The 20,351-nt window shown below is 32.2% G+C and overlaps 1 protein-coding gene across 2 annotated transcripts in view; it reads left to right on the forward strand.

The window, feature by feature from the left end:
• Positions 1–20,351, forward strand: part of bbg (big bang) — a 316,775-nt gene that overhangs the window by 50,350 nt on the left and 246,074 nt on the right. For both annotated transcript variants that reach the window (XM_065351257.1, XM_065351258.1), the window contains exon 2: positions 8,437–10,110. In XM_065351257.1, the coding sequence (XP_065207329.1) occupies positions 8,585–10,110 (1,526 nt within the window). In that variant the 5' untranslated portion in view covers positions 8,437–8,584. The remainder of the gene's footprint in view (positions 1–8,436; positions 10,111–20,351) is intronic.

Below are 20,351 nucleotides of genomic sequence, written 5' to 3' on the forward strand. Positions count from 1 at the left end.
TTGGTCAATGGCAATTTTTTTTTTGATCATTCTCCAATGTTTTAAAATAACCAATCGACTATGAGTCCCTAATTCTGTATTGAGGAATGAAAAAATTGAGTATGAGGCTGGGACGATGGTGATTGAGTTCTTGGTTTCCAAACCTTAAAAGCATGAAACAGAAAATTGCAGGAAACTGAGCACATTGAAATTTTATTTTCTGTTTAAAATGTTTCTTACAAACTGGTTTAGCAATTGAAACATCGAACCAAACGAAGCATTAAAAATTACAAATGTCCTTTTTTCGATGCACAATCGACAATCGTAATAAATGAGCCAATTGTTCCCTTTTTTTTCACCTTGAAAAAAGATCGAAGCTCTGCTTGAGAATTAATCATTCCGCAATTAAAAAAATGACGAATTGGGAATAATTAATTAAATGCAAAAAAATCTGTTTTTTCGTTCCAATTTCGGCAGATTAATTTCACTAGGCTTCGATGAAAACACTTTCTTCGATTTTTTTCCACATTACCAACAATGTTTTGAAAATTGATGAAATGCTTTTCAAACAATATGCATAATAATTTGTATAGATGAAGTAGGCCAACCACCTAAACCGTAGGTATGCTAAAACAAGTATCTGGTATTCGGAATCGATACCTAATTTACTCGTAAAAAAATCCGCATGGCAAAACACGCGGATTTCGGACAAGGTAGCCAGTGAAATGGTCGACCAAATGTGCGGAATCGTATATGGCATATTTAAGATTTTTATAAACATGCGAGGGGGTATAATACGAGTAATTATATAAAAAAAATGAATACAGCAGAACTCGGAAACGTATAGTAAAATTTGCAGGAAGATACAGTTACTTTTACTGACATAAACACAACACGAGATACTCGTAATTTCTATTCTGCGTAGGTGCTCGTATACATTTTTTCGTGTTTACTAAATTAATGAAAGCGCCGGCCGGCCGGCTGGTGCGGTGCAGGGCTTGTTGGCAGATCCAGCATCGCGTTCGAGTCGTTCATTTACGCGTGAATCTTGAAAAATTTCATTAATTACCGACCGAGAGCAGCAATGAAAGAAAGTGAAATTAATTCGCATTTCTCATAACCTTGTGCACTTCGGTGCGATTCTCGTTTATGTTTAGAGGTGAAGTTCGCTCGAACAATACTCACGACGACAGCTATTCCACATTATATATTTTTGTTGTTGTTTTTTCTTCTTCTTCTGTTCGCTATATAGTCGCTACATAATAGAAAATCGTGAGAAAAGCTACGTAACTGTTTTTCTTTTTTGTAACTTTTAGAAGTTCTAAAGACAATCGAGTTGAGTATTTAAACGCATAGAGAAGCAGAGACTGCAGAGTGAAAAAAATGAGAAAATCCTGCGATTTGTAGATAACGGTTCGAGCAAGGACATTGTAAAGGACGCTGACCGCGTGTATTGTAAATAAAAACAAAACTGTTTGTGTGTGAGTTTATACGTAATGTACACTATGGGTTTAATATATGTGAGAGTTCGTTTACAATACTTATTATGAGATTTTGTTCAGTTGCTTGCGTGCGTTGAATCGGTGGAAGATTCTTATATTAATTGAGTTGTTTTCTAAACGAATGCTGGTATACTTTGGTATACTTATAAGAATTAAAATGTTGGAGAATTTTAACAAAATTCGGTGGAGATATTCGTTTTGAGTTGATAAGCACTTCTCCTCCACAAAAAGAAAAAATAGCCCGAGATTTCGAAAAAATCGTAGTTTTTTGCACTAGCCCCTATGAATCTGTTTTGGTAAAAATATCCCAGTTTCAAAAAATATTTGTACTTGAGATTCTGCATCTGCTTAGGTCATTTCTGTCAAAATCAAGGACTATTTTTGGGGCTTAATTGAAAATTCACAAACAGCTTATTTTTTTTTTGGTAAAGTATTGAAAATATTTTGTTTTTGAATAAGTATTAGGTACACATTAATTACCTATGCCAAAACATTGAAAAATATATTTTCTGTAACTGGAGGAATATTTTAGAATACTCACTTACCTACTTGGTGCCAGTTTTTTGGCCACCATTGCCAATTTCAAAAACTTGAAAAAATTGATAGCATTTTTGGTAGAAAAATTTTTTTAAAAATGACGTGCTATCAGTCAAGTGGATCACTAACAATCATCCAATTGCGTTTATACTGTGCTAAAGTTCATTTGGACAGTTTTTGTGACCACTTTTTGAAAATCTGAAATTTCCAAAATATGGCTGGAGGCTACAAAACAACCTGAAACTTCCAATCGACTTAAAATAGCTAATGTCGAATTACGGTGCTGTAATAAATTTCAGCTTTCCAATTCATCGAGTAAAATTCTGTGGAAACTTCAAATTTTCAAAAATATGCTGGAGGCCCTAAAACTGCTCATAATGATTCGAATCCGTTTTCAGTCGATTCTGAGAGTGGAAAATGGAGTTCATACCAATTTTAAGATTTTTAGCTTAACTTGGTAAGATTTTGATTTTTTTGCATTTTTGGCCCAATTTTGATTTTTGAAAATTTACCAAAAACCGAATAATTCACTTAAGCGTCTGAAATTTTGACTGTTGATGTAAGTATTTTTGTTGCTTAAAATTAATTTGCAACTTTTTTCAACTTCTTTTTTGAATTTTGGCAGTTTTTGCAAAATTTTGTCTGGATAAAAACTGTTTTTTTTTTTTATTATTATTTTATTCATCTTCTCGATGATTTTTTCAAACCTATTCGTATAGTTCCTTCAATGTAAAAACTAGGCAATCGTTCAAACAGCATTGTTGTTGACCTTTGTTTAATTTCAATGTAGGTACATTAAATTTTTCCAAATTTTACCAAATATGTCTCAGACATCCAATCTGGCAGTATTTATTGTTGCAAAAAAAAATCAGTCAGCATTTTAAAAATGTATATTTGGCAGTTATGCTTATTAATGAATATCTCTTTGAAAAATCAGCTCCAAAATTGTCTGCTTTCTCCCTCCAATCGACAAGAATGATTTTAATTTGTTTTATTTTAATGGGGTCTGTACCCTTAACTTTCAAGATAGATGATATACCTAATCATCTTCAATTTTTTGAAATTTTTCACTTTCTGGACTCCTTTGTATGTAGGTATGTACAATCACAAAAATATGTATTTGAAAAAAGTTTATGTTTGATGATTTGGTAAAGAATACAAGCATTTTCCTGGTATTCCAAAAGTAGCCCCCCCCCAAAAAAGACCCAATTTCCAAGATTTTATCGAAAGATTTTGATACTTTAGGAAGTGAACCATGTCAAAAATTAATCACTCAAAAAAACGGTAAAAAAACATTATGTAACATTTTCTTGTGCAAAAATACTCGATTTGAAACGATTTACTCTTCAAGGAAAAATGAAAATAATATTGTATCAAAATGCAAAAACATGCTTAATTTTTAAAAAATGATATCGTTAGTACGTAATAACATTTAAAGAAAAAAAACTTTGAACGCTTTTTTTTTTGGAAAATTTTACTTTTGATCAACTGGTTCCTAAAATTTTCTGGTATTCAAAAATAAAAACAAGTAAAGTCAATACATTGAAAAATTTTAAAAAGTAAAGAAAAAAATGAAAAAAATTGACGTTAGGAAACCTGCTGTGATAACATTTTTATTTTTTCCTTCAAACATTGCTCAAGAATCTCAAAATGATTATCATTTAAATGAACCAAACATTTTTCAATATTGGGTCAAATTTCAGTTTTAGACACTTAAGTATGGGTATCTAAAGTTACACAACTCCTTCAATTTTCATGATGTATTTTTAGTCCTGAAAGGGAACCTCTCGGCCATTCGGTTTACAATTTACAATGTATTCGATCATTTTTTTTACCAAAGCGCGGAAACATGAATAGAGCAAATCCAAAAAAATTGCTGCTATGCAATTAGGAAATTGAAGATTTTACGGTGTTTTGAATTTTTCGAAGTAGGTAGTCAAAAAATTGTGTAAATTGATGAAAAAATTAAACCCAAATTTCTGATCACAATTTTTAAATACCCATTCAAATCGCATTTGAAGAACTAATCTAACATAATTGAGGATTGTAGAATTTTTGTAGTGCCCAATTCAAAAAAAAATATTCCTCCAGATATCTAAAAATTGAAGGTCATTTTCGACACAATTGAAGAACAATGGAAGTATTTTTTTTTAAACTTCATTTTTCAATAAAAATGACCTTAAACCTCTATTTTCCTTCAAGCCCGCCATTTGATGTTTGAAAATCATATTCGTAAAATTTTGTTACGTCAACGTCGTCGTGTCGTTGTATTAAAGTTTTAGATTCGGTACAATAAGTACATATGTATAATACTCGTAGGTATCTCATTGGTATCCTTCTCGTGAGTTCATTTCCCATTCCAATTACATATAATGCATTTCAAAAATAAAAAAACTTGCACTTTTTTCTTATCACTTCTGCGTGTTTATTTTCAATAGCATCTAGTAAACGTAAATCGCACTCGTATAATCATTAATCTCAATTATACTATCAAACAGAACCGTTAGACTAGCGAAAGTAAATACTTAATCAGACATAACGCCGGGTAATTTAACTCATCATCATTTCACCGATCAAGTTAAACATGCACTCGAGCTTCAGCTATCTGCAGCTTATGTATGTAGGTACTACGGCATCCAAGGCATATTAGCGTGATCATGAACATCGAACGAGTATTTGCTGATCGGCATTCTCTTACTCTATAGCTATTCCGTTTAATTGCATATAATTCGATCGATTCTCGAAAGCGTGTAACGCTCTAGAAAAAATAATAAAAATCGCGATTTTGAGAGAATCTTTTAAAGGTATCTTAGGTATTCGTGCACATAATGCACGACAATTCGTACTTACTTAACTGTACTTCTGCTATGTACAAGTACTTGGCTTGGCTATTCGAGGTATGATGTTACTGAAGAAGTATAGAGAATAGAGATGCGGTAATGTCGTGGGGTTTGTAAATTGCGAAGAGTTTATGTACAGTATGTTGCAAAAGTTCTTAAGGGAGTTAATATGTACATATTTTAGAAACTCACTTGTGAAAGAGGAGCTTGGAGAGGGATGTGACAAGGTAGTGACTATCTGAAATGCATTTCTACACATTTTCAGGCCAGCCAAACATTTTTGAGCAAAGGTATCATCAACCAAGACGAAGAAAAAAAGGAAAAAAATATTAAAAATTGCTACGAAAAATTAAAAAATCCCAAATCAATTCTCTTCTCCGCTGAAAAATTTATTCTAATCCAGTATCAAAATAATGTATTCGAGATTACGAAAATATCCATTTGTCCACCCCCCCCCCCCAAAAAAAGAGTCAAAATTCAACGATTCGAAATTACGAAAAAAGTTCATTCAAAATCACTGCAGAAAAGTTTTTTTACTGAATCATAAATCAAATTTCAAGTCGCCGACTCACCGTTGAAAAACAAAAAAAATAATTTATAAATTGTAATCACCTCAAAATAATTTATTAAAATTCAACACTTATAATTCGATTGCACTTAATCGAAATTCACCGAACAAAAAATTCATTTGAAATCATTGAAAAATTTCAAACTAAATAAACAGAAAAAATTTCAAATTATCATCTGGAAATTATTATCATTTTTTTTTAAATGACGAAGATGGTGCAGATTGGTACAAAAAATTCATGAAAATCACGAAAAATTCCAAACTAAATTGTGATCAAAAATTTTATTCTACCTAAATCACCTCAAAAAACCGCAGATATTTGAAATTTTTACGAGAAAATTTATGTCGTAATCAGCAGTCTAATCCATCCAAGATAAAATCATCTAATTCAACTGCGAAAAAACTCGTTTGAAATAAAATTGAAAAAAATTTATTTAAGTCGACAGCAAAAAAAACTAATTTGAATTTGCAAGAAAAATTCATTTGAAATCAGTAATCACCAAAAAATCTTTACTAAATCATAAATAAAATTTCAGGAAAGCTGCCAAAAAATTCACTGATTCTAAATCGCCATGATAAATGTTGTTTGCACTGCTGCGAAAAAAATTATTCAAAATTGCCACAAAAACATTACTGCAGAAAAATCCAAAATAATCGCAAAAAATTCATTTGGAATTTCTGGGGGAAAAGGTATTTGAAATCACCACAAAAAAATAATTTGAAATCAATATAAGAAACTCTATTTGAAAGCATCAATAAAAAAATTATAAATCACTAAAGAAATGAAATTCTATCACCATCAAAAAAATTTATTCTATCTATACCTACTAAAATCAGAGTGTCTATTGGCAAGAAAATGGCAAGAAAGCAAGAAAATAGTATAGAAATTCCTTCAAAAAGCAAGAAAATCTCCAAAATATTAATATCAAAAATCTCTGAAAAATTGAAGTTATCCCACCAATTTTGAAAAGTGTTCAGATCAGAAAAATCAAATCCTTTCATTAAAAGTAATGTTGTTCTACTTTTCGAATTACAAATTTTCGGAAGCTTTTGCCCCCGCTTCGCTCGGGCTATTCAAGATGCTACTTTCAAGAATTTTAAGAATTCAAAAATTAAATTAGAAAATTCCAAAAATACTCGTAATGCCCAAACTATTTGAAAAGTGCGAATTTTTCATTTTTTCTGAACAGAAGGTACTAACTTTTCAAAATTTTTGGTACAATTATGCTCCGGTGAAAATGTAAAATAAAACATATAAAATGGTCGTTTTTGTGTTTTTTGGACCAATTTTATCAAAACATTTTCGTTCGAGCAGTAATTTTACCTTCGTTTCAATAAAATAATCATTCGTCATTGTGAAGGATTTTCAAAAATTACCTAAAATTTCGATTTTTCTTTCCCGCCCCAAATAACATGGCTTCGATCCATAAATTTTTGATAAAAAACTTTTTTTTGGGAGAGGGGTAACGAAGATCATCTATACGTAAATATGAGGAGGGGTACGAAATTTCATGTTTGAAAGCTTGAAAAAGGCAAGGAAAAGGCAAGAAATTTGCTTTTTTGGTTTCAGTATAGACACTCCGTCAAATCATCTCAAAAAAATTAAAAACTATTCCGAAAAAATTTTAAAAATGAATTCAAAATCAACGCAGAAAATTTATTCCACATCACCACGAACAAATTTATTTGACCACAAAAAAATTACATAATTAATATAAAATAATTACCAAAAAAAAATTCAAAACACGAATTAATCAAAAAAATAAGCAATTTGGAAATATATGCAGCCACTCAGTAGGACCCTGAAAATGGTTTTGGATTTTGATGCAATGACCTAGGTCGATACAGAAGCTCAAATACCATCTTTTGTAGCTGGACCATTTTTTCCAAAACTGGCTGGGTGGGGACTAGAACGAAAAACCACGATTTTTTCGAAAATGTCTCCTCTCTGAGGACCTTTTTTTTTGATTGACTTTCATCTCAAATAGTAGATTATGCAACTAGGGAGATAATGTGATTTTCAACAAATTTTGAGGTTTATTTCCCGAGCGAAGCGAGGGAAGTAACTCAAAATGGTTGAAGATCACAGTATCTCCCTTGTTCCATAATATATTTTACGTTTTAAGGGAGAAAATCGCTAGTTTGTCCACCGAGCGATTAGCGAGCGGGAGATAATGTAGCGGATTATCTCCCTAGAAACGTAAATGAAGATTTACGCTCTTGAGAGATGAATTGATCCCAAGTCCCAATGTCACAAGAAGGAGATTGGGTAGGTACCTATATTCAATTGCGATATCTTGAAAATTTTCAACAAAAAAATTTAATGTACCTACCTGCTCGAAGACAGATAGATACCTATTTTTGTAGAACGTACCCTTCATGAAGTAACTCTTTTTTTTTTAATTCTATTTTTGAATAATTATCAATTTCTGTTTTTCAAAAGCAACATTTTCTCCAAAAATCAATTCAGATTTTTTTAAAAATGAGGTTTTATGATTTTTAAGACACCCTGTAGGTAAATTAAAAAAAGTTTGATGGGGATAAAACACCTCGAAACCAAACTTGATACGTATTTCCGATCGTTACGAATCATTCGGAATTTTCGTGACACACTGTAGGTGAAAATTTCATTCATAAATAATGTATTAATGCGTGATTAATGCCAAAAACGGCACGTACAACGCGGATGAATGCGAATTTGATTATTTCAGCATGTATTCGAAATAATACCATAGATGGGTCGGCGACTCGACGTTCTTAAGCGACGCAATTATGTTTAAATGAGATGTTACTTTCTTCATACAGCATTAGGAGGCGTCATCTTCATCATTTACACATTGTGCATAAAATTTGCAAATAATTGATAAGCATTAAGAATAAATACTTACACGTGTAGTTACGTCTAGAAATATATAGGTACTTTGACAGTATATACCTTGGTGTTTTAAAATTCGCATTTTATAAATAGCGAACATACGTTAATATAGCCAACTTTCGACGTTTGTTTCAGAGTACTACGAAGGTCACGCAACCGAGGAGAAATTTTCGAGGATAGTTTTCTTCGCGTACCAACGGATGAAATTTATTATGGCGCTAAATAATTAATACCTATGTTTGAGAATCCGGTTTCGTAAAACATAGATACTCATTCTGGCAATATGACGACCGTCGAAGGTGATATATTCTTCAATGATAACGCTAGAAAAAAACTAGACTACGGTGCGAAGCCGGTTAATCCCGAGTTTGTCACCGTAGTCACGGTAGATCCGATCGAGCCGAAAAATAAGCAACCATTTGTGACGATTTTATCAATCGGAGCCGTCAACAATGATAACTGGAACGGTTCCGACAGCGAAGAAGTTCTGGTGTACAGGTTACCCGGTGAAAGATTAGGATTCGGGTTGAAATTCGACGGTGGTTTGAACGCCAATGAAAAAGTCTCCAAGTTAATGATCCAGTCGTGCGCTCCGGATAGTCCGGCATCCAGAACGGTCGTCTCTTGGGGGCATTTTTCACCCGGAGATGAGATACTGCAAATTGACGACGTGCCAGTGACCGAGATGACTCGTATGGAGTGCGTTCGTAGCCTAAAAGAGTCGAACGTTCAGCTGAAACTTCGTGTCAAAAAAGGAGACATTAACAATATACGAATTAACAGTGGGAAACAACAAGTGGCTAAAAATATTCCACCTCCGGTGCCACCTCGTAAATACCCTCGTCGTAATTCCAAATCTATTTGTGCTCGATCAACCAATGGTCTCTCAGATGGCAGCGGATTCGATAAAGAGAAGGCCCTAGAGAGGGAAAAGTTCAACGTACCCGAACCTCAAGTTTACACCGATTTGATTGGTCAAGAGACCGCATCATTAGCGAATCACGAATCTGAATCTGACGATACTGGCAGCAGTATGTCGACAGTCGTAGACAAACAGTTCTCAACTCCAACCACTTCGAATTCCAGCTTTTCCGATGTACGTTCCATTACATCGGCCGAAATCACCGGTCCACCTTCGCCCGATGATTTCGCCAAACGTAAATTCGATTTAGATAAAGTTCTCGAACCTTTCCTACAACTGGAACGCGAATTCTCCTCCAGTGTTACCATCGAAGACAACAACGACCTTTTTCAAAAACTGGTCGCTGCTGCCATCTTGAAAGAAAACCCAGATGGTAGCCAAGTAATGTTAGACCCTCCGGATAAGTTCCAAGACCAATGTTACCAAACCCAGAATATCACAGAAATCGACGTTCAACCAGAAGAACCGCCGAAACCTTTACCCAGAAAAGAAATACCTAAAACGGTGACGAAATATGGTAAAAAGAGGCCACCTCCTCCACCGCCCCAAGTGAATGAAAAATCCAACCGGTGTCCGACGCCGGATCGAGAAGATCACCACGAGTCTTCCGATTCTGATATCAGCGTCGATCGCTTACCTCGTTTGATCGATTTCGTCCCAAAGGATCGCGTGGATTTGGTTATACCCAGTGCCGTCCATCCGAATCCTGTAGATGTCTTGTTGGAGCATCAACGTATCTTAGCCATTGTCCATCCGGAAACCACCGACCATGAAGGATCGCATGCTTCGGTTAACGAAGTACTGTGTAATGTCCAAGAACCTGTTGCTAGATTACCAAGAAGTGAACTTAATCAACCTATTGAAGTTGTTCATCGTACCGATACCAGGTAAAAAATTCAACTTGCCTAATATTTTAGCTTGAAATTCATTGTTTTGACTTTGTATTACACATCGATTACTAAAGCGAGATGAAATTCGAAATAACCCGTAATGATGTAAGTAGAAGTACCACATAACCTGCATCAAGTCTGGAAAAAATACGGGTGTAATCATAATAGCGCTTTCATTATTTCCTCGTTGTCGAGCGTCTGCTCAGCAATTCTTTATGGTGTTGAATAAGTTGCCTAAGTGGTTCATCGAAGGTGTTGTAGTATTTTGCGCGTATTTTGCATCATTTGTGGGAAATCGAAGGTGTAGTGAATGCCTTCATTTTAATGGTATGCTATTCTTCGATGCTTAATGTACATAAATTTGCCAATAGTTTGAAATGTAGGCAGTTTTATCCTAAAATATGGGAATTTGAGCGTGAAATCTGGTAGGTGAATAATGAGTAGATATTTGATAAAAATCGCTCTCAACAAACCTGAACATAAGATACAAATTGCAATTTTTTCTACGTGCGACGATGTGTTTTAGCTCGACAGTTCACCCAAGATAAGGTTAAAGGGTTTCTAAAATAGCACGAGTAAATTTTCTGAATGAAAATTGAGCATAAAAGATGAAAAAAATTGACAAATAGTCCTTTTGGTAGGTGACTTCTTGATGTGTCCAGCGTTCCTGAAAGTTAAAAAAAAAAAAATAGTTCAAAGCTGCGAAAGAACCAAATTTTTAGGGGGGGGGGAAGCAATTCAGTTTCTTTTGGAAGGTACTAAAAATACACCAGCAGTCTGAAAATTTTCAGACTGCTGAACTCTATGACGATAGTTTTGGATCATAACTTCATAAGTAGGTACTAACTTCCTCTTGTTAATTTCAAAATCACAACTGAGGGTTACTTTACTATCCTTATCCGCAGTCAAGCTTTTTCTAAAGTAAACCCCATCGCAAAAAGTTCATCTTTGACTAAAATTTGAAAATTGAATTTTGCTTTGGTCAAATCGATCGGACTTGAGTATCCAAAGAGAAAAAAATAAATCCAAAAATTATTTGATGGAGACCTAAATGACCTGATGCATTTTCTTGATTCTAAAAAAAATTGAATAAAATTAAATGAAGAGAGTACCATTTTTAGTTTATTTTTGCAATGATTTTAATACTTACCTTATTCATGTTTTTAAATCATTTATGAACGATGTTTCATGCAAATTTTGCTTCATCTTGTCAAATTTTTCCAAAATTTCATTAGGTACTTTTTCGAATTTTTTAACAATTTTAATTTTTTCGTGTTTTTATAATGTTTAATGTATAATTTTTAAGTTTTTTTTTTACTTTTTTTATTCAATTTTTATCTAATTTTACCGAAATTTCATTGCTTTTGTGTTATTCTAAGTAATTCGGACACTTTTCCTGGTGTTTGCTTATTACTTTAACGTGTTTTCAACCATTTTTCATGCATTTTTCGCTGACTTTTTTTTGGCGTTTTTTTATTCATTCCCCGCTTTTTTTGAGTTTTTATAATATTTTAGGGATATTGTTTTGAAAAATTTTATGATGTTTTTCTGAAATTTTACTAGTTATTGCATCACTTTTTTGCAATTTTTATTGTTTTCCACGCTTTTGGGGTGTTTTTTACCATTTTAACGCGCTTTTGTACGGAGAATCGATCAAAATATCGAACGATCACTCCTGACTACTCGAATATTGAATTTCTTCGAACAATTCGACGAACAAAAAACATTACCAATAAAATAAAAATATTTATTTTATCCGGTCATCGACCCGAGAATGGATCGACAAACCAAAACAGAAAAATAGAACTTGAGCAAAAAGCTCAACAACTTTACTCAACGAAGACGAAATCAATATTAACGCGAACAAAACTTAAAACTAACGAAAATAATAAATACGCGAACTAAAATTACTAACCAACGATTTTTACGAATTTTAAACTCTTAAACTAGCCAACAATTTGTTTCACGCGATTTTACGTAATTCGATTTGAAGAGGATAAAATCCTCATAAACTTAACCAACTATAATTAACGCGTAAACGGAATTTTATACTCTCGAAAACGAAACATAATTTTTATTTTAATTTAAATAAAAAGTTATCGATTAAATTCGTTATCGTTAACGTTACGAGACCAATTTTGCCAACACCCCACCATAAAAATATTTTTCCTAACACGCGTACCACTAAATAAAACGAAAAACTTGTTGCTTTTTTATCACTACTGGTGTTTGTAAACACTTCGAACCAAAATATTTTTACAGCAAAATTTGTACTTGAATTATACTAAAATCGACTCGAAAACTTGAATTAAGCGCGATACAATGTTTTACATAAACGTTTGAATATCGTACGCGTAGTGGCTTTTGTTCAAAATAACCTAATCGTAAATAAACATAATTGTTGGTTCTCAATAATCATTATAAATAAGAATCCATAAACAAAATCACAAAATTTCGTAAAATTATTGCAAACGCAAAATAGATACCTATAATAATTGTAACTAAGAACAAACGCAATCCAAATAAAATAATGTAGGAGATTATCATTGCACCGAAATTCGCGAAAATAAAATTCGATTGTTAATACTAATTACTGAATCAACGACATCATTAGTATACAATTTTTTTGAACTTAGGAAAAACTTTGAAATAAATACTACCTAATGACTTTTATCAATTTATACCTACCTCCCCAGACAATATTATTACTTTCAATCAAAGTTAGTTCACTCGATCTCATCTTTGTTAACATAGTCTCTACAGTACACACACACTCATCATATCCACCCAAATTCGTAGACATCAACAAATCGTTTCCACTATCTTCAGCAGCTGAAAGGTCTACTGTTTTAACAACATTATTAAAAATTTTCATTTTCAACGCCGTTTTTCATCTTACACTCAACTCATTAACACAAACATCGATTATCGCCTCCAAATTTGAAAAAAAAAATAAATAAATAAACAACAACGCTGTTTCTATCCTGATGGTGATTTTCAAAATTTCTCAATAAACAATTATGCAGAATGAATCATACCATCATCAATTCGCACTCCCAAAACTTTTACACCATAACTGTTCGATTTTTTTTCGATCACTTTTATTCAACAATGTATTGAAAATAAACCCTGTACCTGTAGACTAAAATCAAAATCGCTACTTTATAAAGAAAAGTAACATCGAAATCAACATCATTTTGTAAATTTGTCATTACCAACCAGGCTTTAAGCCAAAAAACTTTCAACCACGATAAAGTCAGAAACAAATGAAATTTGTACCTAAAACCAATCGCAAAACTAAGCTTACAAAACATATGAACTGAAGAATTAAACTAAAAGTCATCGCTTAAATTTCCATACACACATTTGTCCCAATCACTACAATCGCTTTTTCCCAAAATCTATAGTAGATACAATCACCTTTCACGCATAAATACCAAAACAAACGCGCCTCGTATAAATCACTTGTTACCTACTATAGTCATAACACAATAAATCCACATATCAAAAATGATTTTCAACTCGTAAAACTATACCTAGGTAGTTCCAAAACCATGAGCTGATCCTTTCGCTTTCGTCACCGTATTTTTCAAAATCATTTCTGAAAGCTGCATCGACATGAGTCGAGACAACAACTTCCCCACCATCGATGGAGCTTTCCTCTTTACTTGTATAAGTAACTTCCTTTTCAGGTAAGTACACTGCCACTCGTACAATTACTCATTACCCCAACTTTACCTTACACGTTATACCAACTGAACTCAAAGAACCAGTAGGTAATTACTGCTACCGTTGTCATTTGTAGCATTCGAAACAAAAACGCAATCCAAGATTTGTGATCCCTAACAAATCAGAAATCATACTTTTTGAATCAGAAAAATCCAAAAACATAAAACTATTGTATATAGATACTCACTGTCACCTACACTACTACTCTTACCATATGACTGACCATTGCTGCTCAGTTGACTACCAACGTTACTCGAATTTCACGTTGATAATATTACACTACTAGTGTCGTCTGATTTTTTTTTTGAAACAAAGGTTTACTCCTTTCCTACACTACATAACCTTACATGGTCGTCTGATTTTTTATAAAAGGTTTACTCCTTTCACCGGATTTTATACTTCACACAATTTTTTTTTTTAAAAAAAGGTTATTTTTCCTTTTACCGGATTTTACTCTTCATACAATTTTTTAAAAAAAGGTTATTTTTCCTTTTACCGGATTTTACACTTCATACAATTTTTTAATAAAGGTTATTTTTCCTTTTACCGGATTTTACACTATCTACCTATGTCTCGTCGTCGTTATTTTTCCTTAAACCATATTACAATATCACCTGGAATACTCATTACCTACTGTTATCGTTATTCGTTGAATAGTTACGTTATTTGATTTGGCCAAATCGTTGTTGTTGTTCGTAAAATACTTCGTTATGTACCTATCATCATCATGAGAGCAGAATGATATAAAAAACATTTTCCTCATTAAACTACATGACCAGTTTAATTTCCTATCAAACCTCGCAATGATTGAATCATCGCTCCTGAAAAACGAAGGAAAAAAAAAACCCACCCGACGATTGAGCAATTGAGCCATCACAAACGTTACCCTCGATACATCACCAGACATTATTACAGAATTGGAATCGTCCTCTTTGTTGTTGCTACTGAATTACATCACAATCGTTGTCGTTTTCTTGATCACTACTAGGTACTACTCATACTCACAGAATCCAATTCAGAAATTTAGTATACTCTCAACTCTGCAACTTTGTCGTCGAAATGTTTCGCGTCTTTTAATATTTTCAGGTTCCAAAAAAAAAAATTTTGTTACTTTTTCAACAGCATCACAGCTGGAAAAATTAACGTCGCTTATGCCACTGAATGTTTAACATCAATAGTTAAACCAATTACGATATCAATACAAACTCCTCTTCCCAAATTTATTTCAAGCCTCTTCTACATCAACGCAAAACATTGCTCACCTCTCCAGAAGCCAAAGAGAAATCGTAACAATCAGTACAATTCACGTTTTCAATTTCTACCCTCGTCACATCAATGTCAAAAACATTCAACATTTTACTATCGTTTAGAAAAACCAAAAAATCTCATTTTTCATTTTGAAATCGAAATCCCCACCTGTATTTTAAAATTCGTCGTCAGACTCACTACCAGAAATATAGGAGCAACCATTGCTCAAATCTGAATCACTCGAATCATTGTATGTGATTATTATATTTTTCACGTTACTTGTACCACTCGAACCTATAATCGGAAGTTTGAATTTTATTAAATCGACCTATTTGTTCTATGAAAATTTTCATTTCCATGAACTGAAGAAGTAAAATTTTTCCCCCAACGATCAGAAAACCATTAAAACCCCACAGACAATTCGTACCATTTGAATTGAAACTTTTCACATATTTAACATCACTGTAGAAACTGCACTACCTATCAATGTGACCTATGCCGTTGCTTCAGTAACATCAAAAAGGATCCGAAAATGAACCGCGCGAATTACTACGATATTTTTGAAAGTTACTACCCATTTCAAATACACTTATTTTACGTCGTTTAAATCGTCGTCATCGTTTTTCAAACAATAATTACCATAATCACGTTTTTTAAAAAAATAAAAAAAAATAATACTAATACACTGTCGTTGTCGTCTATACATAAGTACATATAAATACTACCAGATCGTTGGATCGCGTTTAAATTACTTCTTTCGTTTACTCGGAATCGTCGCTTGTATTTTAACCAGATTTTTCGTCGTCACCCAAAAAATTCGCCATCGTGAACCAAATTTTTACGTTATCATCAAACAAAAAATCGCGAATCAATTACCATATTCCCATTCATTTAACGTCGTTGGCACGCTAGTCGTCGTCGTCGCATTAGACGGAAAATTACCAGGAGATGAATTAAATAACAGATCACCCCGATCACATCGTCGTTGTTTTTAACCGCTTCACGTTGACCAAAAACATAACATCCATTTCGGAACCAAAATTACAGACACATACAACATCAGCATTGTCGATCACTTCATCGTTGTTTCATTAGCACGTTCGTCGTCGTTTTTCGTCGTTTTTCGTCGTTTCCAAAATACACCACCGTTATTCGTCGTTCAGAATTATGTTTCGTCATTACTGCAAGTACTACTTTGTAAAATTCGTCGTCGTGAATCGAATTTACCTTTTTTACCACGTTACAATTCGCTGTCATCGTCGTAAACCAAAATTTCAAACTACCGTACCAACTACCAATCAAAAACCATTGTCGTTACCGCAAATTAAAATCACATTCGTCGTTACTCATTTCGAACCAATTTTGTGCCACTTTGAAGATAAGAAAGCACTGTATCTACTCGTACTCATTTATGCAGACCAAAAGAACAGACAGAGGATATGGACCAAAAACCAATGCTCGGGTACCATGTACGGAGAATCGATCAAAATATCGAACGATCACTCCTGACTACTCGAATATTGAATTTCTTCGAACAATTCGACGAACAAAAAACATTACCAATAAAATAAAAATATTTATTTTATCCGGTCATCGACCCGAGAATGGATCGACAAACCAAAACAGAAAAATAGAACTTGAGCAAAAAGCTCAACAACTTTACTCAACGAAGACGAAATCAATATTAACGCGAACGAAACTTAAAACTAACGAAAATAATAAATACGCGAACTAAAATTACTAACCAACGATTTTTACGAATTTTAAACTCTTAAACTAGCCAACAATTTGTTTCACGCGATTTTACGTAATTCGATTTGAAGAGGATAAAATCCTCATAAACTTAACCAACTATAATTAACGCGTAAACGGAATTTTATACTCTCGAAAACGAAACATAATTTTTATTTTAATTTAAATAAAAAGTTATCGATTAAATTCGTTATCGTTAACGTTACGAGACCAATTTTGCCAACAGCTTTCAACAATTTATAATGTAAATTTTATCAAATTTTACTGATATGTATTTTATTATTTTTTGTTGATGAGCGATGATATTTGAATTATTCATTCATTTTATCAACGTTTTACTCGATTTTTAGCAAATTTTGCTGAAATTTTTTTACTTTTTGGTGATTTTATTTCAACGTGTTTTCAACAACTTTTTTGTGCAATTTTTTGTGAAATTTTACTGATGTTTTGTTGCTGTTTTTTTGTGATTTTTATTGGTTTTAATACATTTTTTTGAAATTTATATGTATGACATTTTAATATTGTTTTTGAAAATCATTTTTGGAAATTGTATCTTATTTTGAAAATTTTGATTGATTTCAATGGGTTTTTTTGGCGTTTTTATATCACTTTTACATCTTTTTAAAAATTTATTACTTATGTTTTTGTTTTGAAATGTTACTGGAATTTCGTTACTTTTTGATTTAGAGTTTTTTTAAATAATTTTTACACGTCTTTAATGATTTTTATGAAAGTTTTTGGTCAAATTTTACTACTGTCTCGTCATTTTTTTTGTCTGTTTGTGGTGATTTTGAATCATTTTAATTGTAATATTAGGATTTTCAACAATATTTTTCGCACTGTTTTCGTTAATTAAATTTTACTGAAATTTTATTGCTTTACATAGAAATTTTTTAATCGTGATGCTTTTTTTGAGTGTTTTTAGATCTATTATTTTAACATATTTCTAATCATTTTTATGCAATTTTTCTCAATTTTCTGGAATTTTGTATTCAAGTATTTCTTTTTTCAATTCCTATCAATTTGCTTTTTTTAATATTTTCATTCCATTTTAACATTTTAAACAATTTTTTATTCAACATATTATTTGTCAAATTTCACTGAAATTTCATTATTTTTTGGTATCTAATTTGTGTTAATTTTTTTTTTTTTTGTTTTATGTCATTTACAAGTTTCATTTATTACACAACAACAACATTTCTTGGCATTTTCCAGCTTTTTCTGAAATTTCAAATTTTTTTGGAATGTTTCATCGATTTGAATGTTTTTTTGTGTGTTTTTCAGATCATTTTAATTGAACATTATTTCCAACAATTTTTTTTTTCATTATATTTTTTCAAATTTTATTGTCTAATTTTGTTGAAATTTCGTTACTTATCGGTAATTTTCATAATAATTTTAATCCTTTTGAGATTACATAAATTGTAGAATTTCACAAGTTTTCAATGATTTTTCTGACAATTTTTTCCAAGTCTTGCTAAAATTTCATTGATTTTTGATCATTTTCATCAATTTATTTTAAATTTAGAGTTCAAATTAGACCTTTTCAAACGTTGATCACTGGTCTTGATTTTTTCATCTATTCTATTTAAAAAATTGAAAACAGATTTGCTACCAATTTTACCAATTCTGAGTTATGAACCTTCAAAGTTTGGCTTTTGTGTGTGTAAGAAATCACAAATAATGTGTAAATTACAACCCTTGTTCATCCAAGCTTTTGGAAGATCAGAACTAGTCTTTGGAGGACAACTCATTAAGAAAAAATCCACCTGATTTGGAAGTCCGAACACTAAACTTCGGAGTTGCTATGGAATACCTACGTTTTATATCCCTACGAAGTGGCGGTTCTACTTCAGATTGTCTTCGTGTTAATAAAATTGCCTAACTGAAACGCCGTAAATACGTTGACTTCTATAATTCGTTTTGAATCATCGAGTGTAAGTTGCTCCTTACACATCTGAATGTAGGCAATTTATTCTACATGAGATGATAGCGAATTGTTTTTCTTGATCATTTTAAGTATGAATCTTCATTTTTTTTTCATTATAATGTTCATTGGTTTAAAAAATGTTAATTTATGTAGATAAGTATTTTCTGTTTGAAATGTGAATTTTGGAAACAAAACAATATAAGGACATATTATTTATTCCAAATTTTTTTTTCGATTTTTATCTATTTTCAATTTTTTTACTTTTGTTAAAAAAAAATTAATAACCTAAGTACTTACTTGGTGTTGGAGAGAATCTGTATTCGGATTACAATTCCCTTCGCGTATGTATCTTGACTGTTGTTAAAACTATTCATCTACGTACATATATTCTTAAAAATTGTGTATTGATTAGATTATTGGTAATGAATTCCAAAAACAATGCCAACAGTTAATTTTCGCCCGAGAATCAGAAATTCTACGCAAACGCAACTCTCTCTTGAAATAATTGTAACCTTGCTCATAGATAGTAAAAGTGCTCTGTACACTTATCGACGTTTATAAAGACCCAATCAACTTTCATCGCGTTACAATTAAACTCAATTTATCGAACTCTTTTTTTATTATAATTACTTACACATTATAGCATGTTTATCAAAAGAAAAAGAAACAAACCACAGCCACCAGCAAAAACCTACTTCTATCAAATAAGTTAGATGAATAGATCAATAAATAAACACGAACACACGATTTATATTTTGAAGGAAAAAAAGTGTATCAATAACTCATCGGTATACCGTAGGTTCGAAGGGTTCTCCGGCCAAACGATCGGAACCGTTGATTTGAAAATTTAAAACATAATTTTCAGGTAAATTCGTATATACGATTAAAAAATATTTATCTACACGTTTCCGCGTGCGTATACACATAGATATTATTTTTGAATAAATACGTCTAATTAGATTAGCGCTAACAACTACGATAATATCGTTTTCCTGACCTAATTTCCAGACAAAAGAGATCAACGCAACAAAAACAGGATAGACACGAAGTTCAAAGATCATTTTGCATCTTTTTCTGTTACCTTGGTCGTTGTTAATACGGATGTTTGCTGTTTCGCTGGCATGGCATAATGTATAAGACGATGCACGATATTCGTGCGAATATGCCGAAGAATTCGGTTACTCGCATCCCCGTGGTAAAAACTTATGGAATATGTCTTCGGCGATCATAACTGACGATCGTGAACGATCTGTCCTCCTACCAGTGCAACGAGTAATTTTTTAAATTTTACCGGATGTGGTAATTTTAACATTATTTGTAATCTACTATGGAGAGAAATTTTATTCAATGGGAATGTACTCGATATGCTCGTAGATAATCTAATTGAAGTTGATCGGACGTAGGTGTGGATTGATTGGTAAAATTGGTTCAATTTTTTTTTTTTTTTGTAATGAATAACTTGAGTATTGGATTGGAAAATGTTTGAGGGAGATTTTTTGTAAAGACGTTGAAAGGAAAGAGGAATGGATTGCTTGAAAGTTGAGGTACCTATTTTATGCTTTAGGAGGAAGAAGAGTTG

Source organism: Planococcus citri, chromosome 2, assembly GCF_950023065.1.
Source record: "Planococcus citri chromosome 2, ihPlaCitr1.1, whole genome shotgun sequence".
Taxonomy (NCBI): Eukaryota; Metazoa; Arthropoda; class Insecta; order Hemiptera; family Pseudococcidae; genus Planococcus; species Planococcus citri.